General features: G+C 39.5%; 1 protein-coding gene across 11 annotated transcripts in view; it reads right to left on the bottom strand.

Moving 5' to 3' along the window:
- Window positions 1-4,242: 4,242 nt before the first annotated feature.
- Window positions 4,243-16,643, bottom strand: part of RBM20 (RNA binding motif protein 20) — a 110,643-nt gene continuing 98,242 nt past the window's right edge. For 8 of the 11 annotated variants that reach the window (XM_028730314.2, XM_028730309.2, XM_077930226.1 and 5 more), the window contains exons 10-14: window positions 16,544-16,639; window positions 12,745-13,381; window positions 11,554-11,673; window positions 10,397-10,518; window positions 4,243-7,164 (exon numbers count right to left, since the gene is read on the bottom strand). In XM_028730314.2, the coding sequence (XP_028586147.2) occupies window positions 7,054-7,164; window positions 10,397-10,518; window positions 11,554-11,673; window positions 12,745-13,381; window positions 16,544-16,639 (1,086 nt within the window). In that variant the 3' untranslated portion in view covers window positions 4,243-7,053. Of the gene's footprint in view, window positions 7,165-10,396; window positions 10,519-11,553; window positions 11,693-12,744; window positions 13,382-16,543; window positions 16,640-16,643 lie in introns of those variants that run through there. The other 3 variants (XM_028730310.2, XM_028730311.2, XR_013393196.1) reach the window with 3 other exon arrangements.

Below are 16,643 nucleotides of genomic sequence, written 5' to 3'. Positions count from 1 at the left end.
ATCACAACTAAAGAATGGGCATCCAACCTCTGTTTAAAATTTTCCAGTGAAGGAGAGTCCACCACCTTTCAATGTAGTCAGTTCCACTGTTGTACAGTTTACTGTCAGAAAGTTCTTCCCAATCACTCTTCATGAGATGATATCTTAAGGAGCTCCCTAGATATTATCACAATGGAAAGAAGAACAGCAAACATTTAATTTGCCTAGGACAAAGAAAGCTCTTGGGCTAACCCTGTTTCTAGCCATCTCCAAGTGTTCAATTATCCTTGTCCTCAAACCCCAGTTAAGAGTGGGCAAACTAATCTTACAGCTTCTTCCAACCCAAAGGCCTGGTAGGATGGCTTATACTAATAAAGCCATGGATTGCTAACCAACTGCACTGTTAATGGTCTTCTAATTGTAATAAGTTTACTTGTTTATCAATCATTGGCTTCAACAGGATGCACAGATACAATGAGCCATGTGCTAAATGCCACAAATGATATTTGCTACTAAGCACAGGTCTAGGCTGAGCATGTCTAGGCAATTCTCTTCCATCTAACTACTGACTTGGCATGCAACCTTAGGCCACTCACTTAATATCTCATCTTCTACCTGCTGCAGAACAATACTAATCATATACACCACATAAAAGTGCCATACGGCTTACACTAATGATGCTTGCAATGCCTCTAACAACTGGGTTCACCTGGGGGTATTTGGTAGCTCCAAAGTCCTGATGAGGACATCTAGCACATCTCAGATAGAAAGCTTTTATTAGAAGTAGGCTATGATTTTGTCCTGGGAAATTTTTCATAAATAATACAACAATGAATGTACAGGAAAAACAAGTTGCCAAAGAGCTGTTGAGAACCACCTTTCCTTTTAAAACCTTTGGCCCTCCTGATGGTGATGGACTGCATTGGCCCAAACCAGCGTGGCCAATGGTCAGGGATGATCGGTGGTGGAGTCCAACATCTGGAAAGCCACAAGTTCCCCACCCATGATTTACAGAAAAATTGTACATCACGTGCAGATATTACTACTACTACTAGCTTACTGGTTCTTTCTCAAAGCAGAGCCGAGAGTGGCTAACAACAAATATAAAATACAACAAAAAATCCTAAGAAACACAACATTAAAAATGAATTAACCAGCATAAAATACATTTACTCCAAACCAACGCAGTCAGTTGCACAGTAGTATAAGCCAATAGAGCTACCCTCATTATGCTCCAAAGGCCAATACAAATAAATGTTTCAAGTTGGCATGTGAATGTAAATGGGGAACAATCTGATCTGTACTTGGAGTTTTGCACATGAGATGCCACCACTAAGTATGCTCTACTGCATGTACCACCCTCCCTCTCCCTCTTCTAACCCAGAACATATTCATCAAAGTCACCAACAGCAGAGTTTCCAGCCAATATTATGGTCTAGTCAGAAGTTGTGTTGTTTTTAAAAATTATTATTAATTTATTGCAACGTATTTCTGCTGTGGGGCATCACATGAATCTTCAAGCAGGTTTCAAGGCAGGGAGGTAGGAGGAAGGGGGCAGGATAGGAAGTAGACACAGGAACTAGAGGCAGGCTAGTGGAAACCTGAAAGGGGCAACACCTGTGGCAAACCCCACAGGACCTAAGCCAGGAGAGGTGTTGCCAAACTTAATTTTCCCACTCCGTCTTTAGCTTACTTTGGTGGAGGCACTTCTCCATTACTGGGCAAAATTTAGAGATCCTGGTCTAGCTCCACCACTTAGTTCAAAGCTGTGACTACAGGCTGCATGGGTGGCCTACTCATTTCATGATCCAACACAAACATGGCTTTTCTCTTGAAACACCCAGTTACTCCTCACAGTGCTTGTAGAGTCTCTCTGCTTTGTTTGAAGCAGACTGTGATACCACAGCAGGTGAAAATGGGGACATGGCATCAATTCTTAATTCACCTATTTTTCTTGCCTTGAAAGATGACACTGGAGGACAATAATGGCAAGTTTCCACTTTCACCTCAACACACTGTTACATGATTTGGATCTGCCAGCATGCCATAGCTATGTGACATACGACTTTGTTTTAAGTGCTGTAATCAGTTCCATTTGTGCAACTTCACTTTTTGCAGCCAGGTCAGGTTTCCCGTCAACAGATGCAGATCTTTCAGCTGAGGCAACACCCTCCCCTCTAGTTCAAGGTAAGTGTCTGTGGCCACCAGCTGGCTGCTATCTGTTGAAGATAAGCTTAAGTAAGCCAAGCTGCTTTGCCAAGCCTACCAAATCCAACAACAGAATCAGTTGCTACTTCTTTCTTCTCTTTTAAGATCAGAACAAAGAATACATGTTCAGACAAGTTCCAAAAAGCCTCAAGGAGAGATTTCATAGCCCAAGATACGACATATCCCAAGTTTTGGAACGATGAAGGGTAAATGTTATGCCAAGGGAAGGTGACATTTGCATCACAGGCCCCACCTAGCACCTGGTGGAAGAACTTGGTAATTAACTAGTACCTGCTTAATGGGTTGCAGTACATGGAAACAGGCTATAACTTGTTTAATGTAGCATGAGGTTTCATACATACCTGTCTCATTCCTGACTGAGCTGAGTTAGAGGAAATGGTGTAAGCCATTGGCAAATGTTGATCTGATATTGGGTTTGGGTCACCTTATCCGTTACTGAATCCGGATCAATATGGTTTACTGATTGCGTGTCTTCTGCTTTCTGAAGGTCAGCTCTGTGGCTTAGTGGGAAAGCAGTAGCGTTGACCGGTCAAGTTTAATCAGATGCGTAATATTTGCCCTACAAACTAAGATGACCGGACAAAAAGCCACTTTGGCCTTCATGCCCACAAGGATAATTAATAAATGGAAGGGCAATGCAATGTAGACTGAAGTAGAACTATTACGGCCTGCAGCCCAGTTTCTTCACAGTTCCCTGTTCCCTGTGCAGCAAGCAGGGATTTGGGCTTTATTCCACAGCAGATGGGAGCAGAGGATGAGAACGGTCTTTAATTGACGAACTATGTGGAAGCATGGCATCTGCACACTTTCCAATTGCCTTGCAAACTTAGTTTACAGGGCTTCCACCTAGCAACTTCAACAAAAACTTTCAAGGTTCGAAACTGCAGAAGTGAAATCGTTCCCAATAAGCTGTGGGTAGCAATCTGATTTTTAGAAACTTAAAAATCTTGCTGTTACGGTTTAGGCTGCTGTAGAACACATGGTTTGCATTCCTCCACAGTGCTGCTTCCAAAGTGCTCCCAGTCTACACAGCAATGGAATTTGTGTCTTAAAAACACACACACAAGACTGCAATGCAAAACGCACACACACCCTAAAATGCAAGAATGCATAAAACCTAAAAGTCTCTGCATCGCATCTGGTACGTAACTCCTAAACACCACATTTGAGTATCAGTTTCAAAACCAGTGAAATGTAGCTAATAGACATTCATTCACAAATATACATCAAGTAAAATTATGAAATTCAATTTATTTATCCAAGAGATAATTGGATTGTAGAGCAGTTTGCCACTGGTATTTTAAATGTACTACTTCATACACAATGTTAGATTAAAAGCTGAAATACTGACCCATGCCATTGCTGCAATAATTAACTGTCCAGTAGGGGGAATACAATATACATATCAAATCTAAAAAAGGAAAAGCAATGTATTTTAATAAAATGGAAAAGGAAAAAAGACTTAAAAATGGGGACAAGAATGAATTTCACCTGACATTTCTTTAGCACTACACAGGAAAGTTATTTGAGGTTCCTGTAAAAAGAAGTGTGTTTTAGTAAGCTTTCATCTATATCCCCTACCCCATAATACCTGCTTAAGGTCAGTTTACAGAGTTCTTTTCTTCTGACACATGAACAGTTAAATCTTCAGCCATACCCCTGATGTGCCAGAGTTATGATATGAACATGATTATTGCTAGGGTCAGGCTTTGTTCTGGAACGACCTTCTGAATGCCTTGGCCTGGATGCAGACAAACAAAATGTAGAGGCACCTGTCCTGGGCTTTGGATTTGTCCATCTCAGTTGCAGAATCAGGATGAGAACACTGTGAAGTCTGGACCCTGCATGTGAAGTCTGGACCCTTAAACAAATTAAGCTTAAATATTTTGGTTGCATTGCGTGGAAAGGATCTGGGGGAACAGGATGTGATCTTGCAGCTTGCTCCTGACCTCCACACTGTAATTAAAAGGATCAGTAGCATTACATCTACAGAGAGGCATGTGACATTGAAAGAAAAGATCACCAGTTCTTGCATAGCCATTAAAATTCTCTTTATTACAATAATTTGTCCATTTTAATAAACACAATTTGAAATCTCAGGTACACAGAGCAATTAAAACGTGTGATGCTTCCTAAATAACTTAAATTCTAATACATTCTAAATGTTTACAAGCCAATGATTAAACAAGATTGTGTGAACTCAATAAATAGTAACGTCTGGTCCAGTTCAAGTATATACCAACAAACACAGACTTAACAGAGACAGAAAAACCCTGAAAGCCTGATACTAAACTAGTGTGCAGGCCAGTAGCATAGTTGTCAAGTGTTTTTTTTTTGGGGGGGGGGGCAATTCTTAGATTCTTTGGTTTTAGAATGAAAAATAATAATAATACATGGGATACTTAACACCCATTACAGTAGTAAGTAAAGACAAATAAGAAATTATTACTAGTTCTAAATACTTTAAAAAAATTATCTGAGATACTTTGCAACACTTTATAAATAAGAAAGCTTTTTACATAGTAGTAATAAATAGTCTGCATTGTGCTATACATACAACTTAATGTGTACAAATGACATTTGTGAAGAATTCAGTCAGGTATGAAAGTAGCATTTCTTAAGTTTCAGATTTTTGGTGCAAAAATTCCAAGCCAAGGTGGCCCATTGTTGCAAGAGAAGAGCCTCCCACCTCCACAGCTATGTGTGGTTATCTCCCAGCAGGATATGCATCCTTCATTGGGAACTGCCTATGTTAGCATTTTTACTGATGGCAAAATAAAGATCTCCATGTTCCCTCCACAGATTATGTCTTTCCCGGAACAGTGCAAGAGTATTCATGTTTCTAAAAGCCAGCCGTAAACATTTATTTCTTTTATTGCTGGTTTTGATTTTTCTCTTTTAAGAGACTTAAAACTCTCTTATTCACCTTTGAAATTTTTATGCTGAAAGGTGGAATAAAATGTTTTAAAGAGGATGGATGCAAAGTTCAGTACACCTGATACGTGGGATTAGATGTGTGCTTGAAAGCCATGTCTGCCCCTGCCTCTTACTTACATTGCCTAGCCGAAGGTCAGGACCTCAAAGGCTCTAAAGTTTATGAATCTGAAATGTGCTGTTTGACCTTATCTCCGATGGTAATAAATGGAATGTTTCTGCCATTTAATGAAATGGAACCTAGCCTAGTGACAGCACACACTTGCAAGGTAACAAAGAAAGTTAACTGAAGATGCTGGTTCCATTTCCTCCCACAAAAAATATTATAATATGAAACAGGTAATGTAATATTTTTATTGGGAGATCTTGGCAACTGGGCGATTTTTGTGTGTTGATTTACTCATAGATAAGAAAATTCTTAAAGGTGCCAATGGCAAGAAAATATAATATGGTAATTCACAGATATTTTTTCTATAATTTCTCCAATTTTCTTTAAAAACATTTTAAAAAAGGAAATGCAACAAATACACTTGCTCTGATTTTAGATATGGCTCAGCAACTCAAATGGTACCTGGTGCATTTTTTAAAAGATCATCCTGTGATTAATGCTACTAACAGTTTTACAGAATCTATGCATTTTACCACTCCAAGCCTTACTAAAACAACAAAAAAGTAAAGCAGTTTACTTTAGTGGAACTCTGGGTGATATAAACACACATATTGCTGAAACACAACTATAATACTATACTGGACACCTATATCATCAACATAGAAATTAATGGAACTGAAATTCAAAGTCTGCTCAGAGCTTTAGCTGATCAATCATTAAAAACATTTTAATTAATTTAGATGGTGTGTCTGATCAACTGGGCAAATGTAGGATATTTTTTCTTTAACTATGTATCTGCCTTTCTTCCATTATGCAACTCCAAGCATACCAGATGCTCCTCAATCATTTCCCCATGCAGGCACAGACCACACCCAATCTGCTTAGTTTCAGCAAGGCTGCTGCATCTTGTGTTTTCAACCATGCCCTGGGACCAAACCTTCCCACCATCATGTGCCACCACCTCCCTCCTGCATCCCTCATTGCACATTCTAAGATGGTGCAACAAGTATGTTCATCATCTGTGACAAAGGAAGATGTCCCTACTTTAGGACTTCTTTTATTCATGTGCAAATTTATGCAGACTTAATATACTTATACTGTCAGTTGACAGGTTTCTTAAATTGGGCGATGGCTCTGAGTGAAACAAAATTAAGTGCCTGGTTGATTTCTAAAATTAGGAAGAATAAAACCTTAAGGAAAGAAGAGAAGCGATAAGCAATCCTACCAGAGGCAAAACTTGGAACATATTTAGTCTTCTGAAATGTGTCAAGGCACTGAAGGGGGAAAGGGCTTCACTGCTTCTGCCCTCCCACCCCAATGTGGATTGTAAGCCCTTTGAATATATGAACTGTGAGTATTTCATACAAGACATGGATATTGTTATCATCTGATTGAACCAATGTTATCAGCAGTAACACAACAATAACTTATAGATGTACTTACAAGACCCGTAGTTCACTGCTGGACTAGGTGATGTAAATAAAAGTATTTTAACCAAGGATTTTTCAGGTTATTTCTTCCTCGCTCCCAGAATATTTTCACTAAACAATTTACCTGAACCAACACTGAGAGAATCCCTGAGAATTCTAGTTTAAAGAGAGCTGTTGTGCCTATTACAGGCTGAGAAAGTGGAGCTTTACTGCTATCAGATATGTCACTTTGCTTCACTGTATTTCAGACATTGTTTTTAAATGGTGCTGCCAGTGTAGATGCATAGAACAAGCTTCTCATTATGCTTGCCTTTCAACAGTGCAAACAAAAGGTACATAAGCAGGATCAGCAGAAAACCATTAGTGTTCACCTCATAGCTTTTTCTCCTCAAAGTGAGGGACAATCCCATTATCATCTTGTGGCAAACTGCTTTCTTTCTCATTCATCTTCAGATTCTCTTCTGCAAGCTGGGATAGGTACTTCTGTGGTGAATGAAATAATGAAAATATAGGTAATTTGATTTTCAACCATATAACTTCATGCCTTCAAGCCACGGCCACAAATGCTTATGTCACTCTATAGGGCTGAAGATGCCTTGAGGGATAGGCTCAGCTGGTAGAGCATGGGACTCTTAATCTTAGAGTCATGTGTTTGAGCCCTATGTTTGGTGAAAGATTCCTGCGTTGCAGGGGGTTGGACTAGATGATCCTCGTGGTCCCTTCCAACTCTACAATTCTATGATTCTAATGCTCACATAACTCCTAAGATGGAGGAAATACCAATATGATATCTAGGCCCAAAAACAGAAGTCAGCATAGCCAGGCATTTACCAAGGCTCACATGCCACCAAAGGACCCCACAGCTGAATGAAAAATCATTATTTTACACCACATCTTATTACTGTTGATCTGCCTGCAACCTTACCTCACCTCCTGCTCAACGGGAATAAAACACTACCTATTCTGCCACCCAAAGGAACAGGTGGACAGGAACTAGCTAGGGATGAGAAGTACTGCCACAGCAGTGGCTGTGAGCTTATAGGAACAGCTGTCCTCTTCTTCCTCACAACTAGGTTGCTTCGTCAGCTTGCCCCTCTGAGCAGTGCAAGGAGGGGGAGCCACGCCATTAGTATTTAGCCAAACGTTAATTCACTGTTGGTTTGTTCTGTAACAATAGCTCTGTTCAGAGCTTGATTTGAACAAGGTCTAAACTTGGGAACATGTGAAGTATTAAAGCAAAGTACTTCTGAATATGTGTAGTGAGCCTTCTCCCATCAAACTGCGTAATAATCCCATGAATATACTGTCCACGTTATTTGCAGTACCAGGAAAGGAAGTGAAACACACCAGTCAATATGACATTTATAAGGTTCATAATGTCCAGCCATTCTAGTGCTCAGCCATGAAGGAGAGTAGGATAGCCCATCTAAGAGTTGTTTCACACAACATACATATACACAGATGGAATTGTGTACACACAATATGTTTTCCCACCACACATACCATTCATATAGAAATGCCAGGGAATTGGGATTGATGGCTTCATGCTGCCCTGTACACCTAATAGTCAATGCAGGGTTGTTGTTATATAATGGCAGTGAGACCGTTTAGAAACTGCATCTAGAATCTGGGCCAGTTTATCTATTGCATTTGGTATTAAGGGGAGGTGGTGGCTCTCCTATTAATTCCCTTACCCCTCCCCACTTTATGGCCCTACTTTTGTAGCAGGAAGGGTGCTTCACATCATTTATGACCAGCCCCCAACTCCTACATGCCAAACTGCAGCAGCAACAAGTGAACCACGCACGACGTCACTTCTCTTCTGCTACTCAATGACATCACAGCCCTACACAGGGCAGTGCTCTTAGTATAGACCAGCTGTGCACCTAATGAGAAGCTGGATTCAGTATAAATGCACACAAGGGGTGTGGTGAAGCTGACAACTGTCTAAGTGCTTCTTCTCCTGACTCGCTGCCAAGGAAATGCCAGTTACTTCACGCTCTTAAAAAGAGATTCATCTGTTGCTTAGGTTCACTAAAACCATTAATGTATATAGACTTTTAATGAGCAAATGCATATTTTTCCAGCTATTTAAAACTGCTTTGGTCTTGGATTAGTGGCTGCCCTAAAGGGAGAAAAAGAATCCCGAAGGCAAGCCTTTCACCTGTTGCCATCTCCCCTTTCACTTAGACTTGTGCGTGACTTGCTACCGTGCTCTACCCAGCATTCTGTATTAACTTGCAGCATGCACTTCATTTTCTAGAGAAAGGCCAAGGCTGGGTGACAGTTAATCTTCTCGTGATGTGTAACAATTTGATGCGCAATGACTTTTGATATGTGCAGCAAGGGAATTGAACCAAAGCTCTTTAGCTTCTAGTTGGTTTTGACAACTTGCGAGATTTAACAGAAGGCCTGAATTGTAATCGCACAAAATATAGCGGTCTGAAATGGCCAGAATTTATGATGAAAACAGCAAAGGAAGTTCTTGAAAGTCAGAGCAGAGAGCTGTAGGCAAACACATATCCAAATAAAAAGGCTTATTTATCTGAAACAGAAGTATGCAACATGGGGTTATAGTAAATCTTCAGCTCTTGTTATCTATAGGTTGTTGTTCTGTACCAGAAAATCCAGTGACATACATCTTTATTCACTTCATTTGACACGTAAGATATATTTCTAAACTGCCCTGTGATCTTTGGATGAAGAGCAGTATATAAATTTAATATAAATAAATACATTTTGAAAGAAGAAAGCAAAGAGAGAAAAGGTGGACTTCAGAAAGTGAATTGGGTGTGACTGCATTAAGACCTATGCTTTTTTAGTTATTAGAGATATAGGAGGAGTTCATTTGGTCTGCTTTGTTAGTAGATCAACAGAATTCTACGTTCCTGAACTTGCTTGCAGATTGGAAGACTACTATTAATTGGATTATGCAATTCTCTAGATTTTGTGCTGCGGTTAGAGGAAATTAATCAAAATACATTGAAATGCATTGAAAAATGTGTACTTCACAGGCAGAGAGTGTACAAAATGTGTACAATTTACATGTAGGCTTAGAATGTTCACAGAATGAACTTAGACTCGTACATCCATCTCTCCTCACTGCTGTCTTATACTAGGTGTTCAGTACTGAACTCAACAGCTAACAATCAATATCCCATTATTTGTACATGATGTACAGCACACATACTCATATACTCCCTGCTGACAATGACTGCACTGCCTATAGTTGTTCAACCAGGCACCCACCAAGATGTTCCAAAACACCTAGGTAACAGGTAGGAAGGAAGCCAGACACCTCTGCATCATGCTTCTTCCCAGAGCATAGATGCCATGGCTTTAGCCACCCTTAGGAGGTGCTTTACTAGAAACAATTTCTAAGCTTTGCCATGGCTGCTATAACTCCTAAGGCTCCAGGAAAAGAAGCTTGAAGGGTTGATCCTAGAGGGCAAGACTGATCCATCCCCCCAATCTGTGTCATTTTTTTTGCCATAGTTGAATACTGCCCATAGACTATAAAATGCTGCAATAAACAAGCTGTAGAACTGAAAAAGGGGTTGAAAATAATCTAACTTGGATTCACAAGGAGACAGTGTTAAGTGCTTCACATCACAAGGGTGGTGAACATGCAGTAATGCAGGAGGCAGCCCCAAGACTTGTTTATGCGTGCCATTACATTTCAGATACTAATTTGCATGAATAAATCAGTTGTTACCTGAAGATTTTTGTAGTGAACAGTACTTCTGCAATGACGAGTCTTTGCTGTCTCCTCATTTGTATAGAAAAGTCCACAGAGTTTGCAGTAAAAGCCAGTTCTGGGCACAACGAATTCCATGCCTATAAAACAATATTGACTTGCAATTATTACTGGGGGTGGGAATCAGATAGCCTTATAAAGAAAATTCCTTTCCATGGGGAGAAAAATGGTTGAACTTATTTTGGCGTCACCTGAATTTCTTAAAGTATAGTGCTTTCACTTCTCAGATATTTATAATTTCTCTATCAAAAATAATATAGAGTAATGTAGCATAGGAGGCCGCCCTATACAGAGTCAGACCATGGGTCCATTGTCTCTCACTAGGTGGTCTTGGCTAAGTCACTTTTTCTTACTCTCTCTCCCACCTGACTGTGCCATGTGCCAGCCCTTCCTGTAACCTAGGGAATTGTGGTTGTCCTATTAGTCAGCCTTTAGGCCTGACCTGGTTGTCGATGAGGTGGCTGATCTGGTCTGTATTACTGAGTTTTGGATGGGTGAACAGGGTGGAGTTGGTCTCACTCAGCTGTACCCACCTGGTGGAGCACCAGGGCAGACTTGAAGGCTGGGGAGGGGGAGTTGCTGTGGTCTATAGATATTCTCTCTCTCCAGGCTCTCTGTCCAGTAGGGGCCTTTTAAACTGTGTGTGTGTGTGTGTGTGTGTGTGTGTGTGTGTGTGTGTGTGTGTTATTACGGTATGTATTTTTGTGTCTTTATATTGTAAACAGCTCTGTGATCTTCAGATGAAGGGTGGTATAGAATGAATGAATGAATGAAGATAATGCAAGCACCAAGTTACTGACTAAATAGAGGCTCACCCCCTGTATTTGACATCTCTATCCCAGTTTCAATGCTATTCAGTGCCTCTGGAGAAAATCAAAAGGTTGACTTGACTCTGTCTATTTTTAATTTATTCTTTCCCCTTATGTCCCTAACCTGACTAAACACCACTATTAATATATTGCCTAATGCCAACTGAGTGACAGCAACAGAAACTTCTCTTTTCAGAAGCTCTTTTAAATAACTCTTTTAAATAATCTGAAACAGATACCATTGTTTTCTTGCAAAACAAATGTATTGTAAAGAGTTAAATGTGTATCGCTTGTAATGAGACATACCTAGCGGAATGCTGAGCTCCGTAAACACATCTTCTTGTTCCCATGATGGTGAAAAGTAAGATCTTTTGGATTCTACCTCTGGGAAGTCAGTAGTTTTCATTTCCTGATACCTACAATTTGCTTTGAAAGCAAAAGCATACTGAGTAAAATCAGTTCCATGCAATATTTATAACCTGAACCCAACATATTTTCTAGACCAATCCAGTGTTGCTTCTACACTAAATATACCCCCCCAAATCAAGTTTTAAAGATAATTCAGATGACATGGTTGACATACATTGCATTCCAGTGTTTTTTGAGTGGTACAATGTATATACATATCCTCTCTTGCTTCAGACCTCAATAAGAAATAGCTATAATTTTTAGGTGAACAGATGGCAACTCTAGGCTTTAGAAGTTGGCAAGCTATGTGAGGTTTGAAGATCTGTCAGAAGGACTCCTACAATCTGAGCCTCAGTTATTGAGAAGAGAAACATGATAGTTTGCCAAAAGTAACAGGTTGTTTTGTGCTGTGCCTAGATGGGACACATTTGAATTCAAATTGTCACAAAGATCAGCTAGCTAAAGATATTTGAAGTTAGCTGTGTCTTGAGGCTATACAACATCTGAACCACAACCCTACTGTCTGAATACCAGCTATAGCCATGGCCTTTGACTAGAACAATAAATTTTGAACTATTAACATAAATCATGAACAAAGAAACATATGGGTAACAAAAACAAATCAGGAAAAATAAATTATTATGCTCTGGCATGAAGAAAGAATGAAATGTGGCAATCCCAAAAGCCATTTCATGCCAAATTAATCTTTTAAAGATATCTAAGGAATATTTTTTTATCAACCAGACATAAATAATTTAGTTGTTGACCTGGTCTTCCCATTAACAATTCTAAGTAATTTAAGCTGGGTGCTCCAAAGGTTCAGCTCAACTTGTATGAACCCAGAAGTGACCATAATAACGGATGTCTCTTCCAGAACACTTGCTTGATACATATCTAATTTCCTTGACACCATCTGAATAAGAACCTTAATTTTGACAGTCCTGTTCTTCAACTGAGTTTCTTCCTAGGAAAATCACAAGGCTTTGAACAATGTTTACTCTTAATGACAAAATAACTAAAAACACTGAACAGAAAAAGGACAACAAAACTAATCTAGCAAAGGGAGAGAAGGAAAAATATACTAGTTACCCGGTGCCTTTTGATGTTCCTGACTTCCACAGCTTGTTTCCTCCTGGGAGTTTTTTACCAGCATTTCCATAGCTTTTCTACTCTCGCTTTCTAATGATTCCATCACTTTATCATCACCTACAAGTGTGTCATTTTGCTGGAAGAGCTCTTCTTTAGGAGGATCAGAAGATACACACTGCTCTTCCATCCTTAAATGAATGTTAGTGCTTTCTTTTATTTTTCTTTGCTTATCATGGTAATCAGAATCCCTTAGAGGTCTGTCTTCTTGCAATTCATCTGGCTTCTGCTCAGTGTCCAGATTTAGATGTGGTGCTTTATCAGCTGCATTATCACCTTCAGAGCCAGGGAGATGCCCTGCGTTTTCCTCTTCTGACCCTAAGCTTGATTCCATTGCGTTTGATTTGTCTTCACTTCCACTTAATAAGCTGTGCTCATTCTTCACCTGTAATCCAGCAGCTAAAGAACTCACTAAAGGACATTCTTGGTCTTTCTGACCTACTGTTACTATTTCTTCAAGTTCAGTTATATCCGGCTCCATTATAAGGTCGTCTTCTCCCACCTCATCTACAGTTACTAGCTCTTCCATATTTGTTGGATACCAGGTCTCAGCTTCCATCTCACTTCCGCTCTCCCAATCCTGTAACAAAGATGTACATCCCATTGTGAATATGTCAATAAAGAGGATATTATTGGAGGTCCAGTTCAGATGCAACAACACACCATGGTTCATTATTTTAATAATGAATCACAGCAAGTCACAGGCTAGCATGTTCCCTCTCTCCCCTATTATTATTATTATTATTATTATTATTATTATGCACATGTGAAGATTGAAAACTTCTGCTTCCCCCTTTTTAAAAATACTGTTTTTATTTATTTTCATGGTACAGAAGTTAAATTTTGAGAAAATAATTCTTATAACAGTAAAGAACAAGTAATTTGTCCTGATAAAATTATGGACTTTTATCATGCCATGTGTTAAGGTTTCATTTGATTGTTCTAAGAGATCACACCACATTTTCCCATGAGTGCTAGGCGGATTCCTGCCACAGTCTGAACAATCTATAAACTCTTTTTCTATTTTGTACAATGATAGATATATATCTGTATATATCTTAAATCCATATAATCAATATAAATAGGGAATATATCTAGATCCTTTTGTATTCGGGTTTGTAGACCAAGATGGTTACCATATACAGGTCCAGCACATTCCACTAATACTAAGGCCCAGGTATTTTTCTCTCTTGGCACCAGCAGTTGTTTTTAATCCAATTTCTCTACTCTATTATAACCTCCTCCAGATTCCATGCTTGTGCATAACTTTTGGCTCAGTCAATTTTATAGCCTGCCACTCCTGGTACATCACAACATGAGGAACTGCAGGAGAGGCTGTTCCCTTAGGCCAAGTGGGGATCTGCCCCATTATCCACAGTCTGCCCCCACCTGTTTGCTTATTTACAACCAGTCCTGGGGATGCACTGTGTGTTACCTTCTCCTTAGTGTCTCAGTGTTGCCCTTGTAGATGAAGATGGTCTGGAGAGTGGCCACACAAGAAAAGACCTTTTCTGTGGTGGCTCCCCATTTGTGGAATGCTCTCTCCAGGGAGACTCTCCTGGCATCTTCATTACATATCTTTAGGCACCAGGTGAAAACATTCTTCTTCATCTGGGCCTTTGGCTGATTAATCCATCTATGGCCTTTAAAATATGTTGGGGGGTATTGTTTTCGTTTGTTTTGTTATTATTTTATACTTTTGTGTTTTTATACTGTAAACCACTCTGATCTTATGTGGAAGGGTGGTATATAAATTTAATAAATAACAACAAAGGGATTCAAAGTGGAATTAGTTGGCTCTGCCCCTCACTGGTTCCAGCTCTGCCCCTCATTGGCTTTGCCTTCTCTTAGCCTCCCTGCTTTCTGCCCTACCAGTCCCAATGTGCATCAGCCAGCATTGAAGAATCTGTATGGTTTTTACTAGCACCCTTTCCCCCCTATCATTTATGATAAAACAGCCTGGCAAAATGCTAGGAATTTTTAGATGGATGATGATTCAAACTTGAAAAAAGATTTTGATATCGGCCAGAGGAACGTTTTGCCTAACAACTTTTGCTTCTGTTCAAAAGGCTGCATATGGCACACATCAGCTGTTAGAATCCTTATGTGTGCCCAATGCAGTGTGCCTATGGCTCTGCTGTTGTAGTCCCATTTGAACTTTTGGCCTTACTATTTTTCATTGTTATGACAATTTTTGTCATATGCCCTGGGAGGAGCAATTGTAAAGGGTTGGGGGAAGGAAACGTCTGAAAATATAAAAGCTAAGCCTATTTGTTTCTCTCCCGTTTGCTCTATTAAACTTATCCTTCTAGTGTCCTAGAAAGGCGCGGAGGGCAGATACTCTTGGGAGATCAGTTTCCTGCTGCTATAGATACTGCTAGCTTTCACATCTGATGATCAGCTCATGACCCTAAAGATATGATGCTGGAAAACATCCAAGGACATTGGCCTATGTTTCTTCAGAGCTGGACTGAGGGACTAGCTTTTCACTTATGTATCCTTTCAATAAGTTCTCACTTTAACTTTATTTAATTTGCTCCTGCTCAAAGTGACAAGTTGCCCTAATGCTTGGATTTAATTTTTTAAACTCTATAGCTTTTCAAAGATGCCAAATTTTTGAAAGCCAGTGCCAAGTATTCAAAGCAATCTAAGTATGTAGAGAACAACTAAAAAAAGAGTCTGAGGATCTGTCCAAAGAAGCAAAGGTCATGATGACATAATTTGTAAAGCCTTTGGGTGAAATCCAGTAGTGTCCTTCTACAAACAGAATACACACCATTGGACCAACGGATCTTCACCCCTGCAGCATCCCACATACTCCCATAAAATGCTGCAGAGGTTTGGGGTACTTTCTGGAGCAGATGTGGATGTGGGGAGTTGTGGGAGGAAGAGATGAAAGGGAAGTCCTCCTCACACAACAACGAGTGTCATCCCCACACCCAAATACTTTTGGAAGTGCCCTTCCAGACTCAATTCAAAGTGCTGCTTATTGCCCTTAAAATCCTAAACAGCTTGGGTTCTCTGTGCCATACAGAGAGCCGCCTTCTGCATTAACTTCTTTTCAGTAAAAGTTAGAATCTGCTCCCCAGATTGTAATTGCATTTCTGGATTTTAGGGGGCACACAAAAACTTAACTATTTACAAAAATTAATTAATCAAATAAATCTGGTGGCTGTTTTTTAAAATTAATATAACCGTACTGGCTGTTGCTATTATTAATAGACCACCCTTCCTCATGATGGAGCCCAGGGCAGTCATCAGCATAATAAAAAACACAGCAATTGTACAAAATCATTTAAAACATTTTAAAACAGCATGATTAAAATTATAACTTTATACAGCAGCAAAGTAATACAAGACCCATACAAAACATATGTCTCCCAAGTCTGGATGAACAAAAACATTTTCAGCTAAAATCTGAAATTTGACAGTATTAGATATGATCACACTTCCCTAGTGGGGGAAAATATCCTACTGTTGAGGTGCTGCCACTGTGAAGATCCTGTTTTAAAGCAACACACCACAGGCCATGCTCATGAATGTGTTGCCTTCCTGAAGATTTGCACCTTCACTGTGCTATGTGTTTCTATCTGATTTTAGTGTTGTTTGTATTTTTCATGTTTTTGATTATATATTGATATATATAATCAGATATATATTATATATATCTGGCAGCCAAGTGACTCAAGTGACAAACGAATTTTACATTAGATATCAAGGCCCATGAACATATAAATCTCACCTTTTCTTTTCTTGAGTTTTCCATAGGATCTTCTGCTTCTTTCATCTGCTTATTTGCGGGAAAGGGTATCTCCATATTAGAATATATATTTTTAACCTAA

Source organism: Podarcis muralis, chromosome 6 (assembly GCF_964188315.1).
Source record: "Podarcis muralis chromosome 6, rPodMur119.hap1.1, whole genome shotgun sequence".
NCBI lineage: Eukaryota > Metazoa > Chordata > Lepidosauria > Squamata > Lacertidae > Podarcis > Podarcis muralis.
The sequence above is the reverse complement of the archived record's forward strand: the minus strand, read 5'-3'. Positions and strand labels throughout refer to the sequence as shown.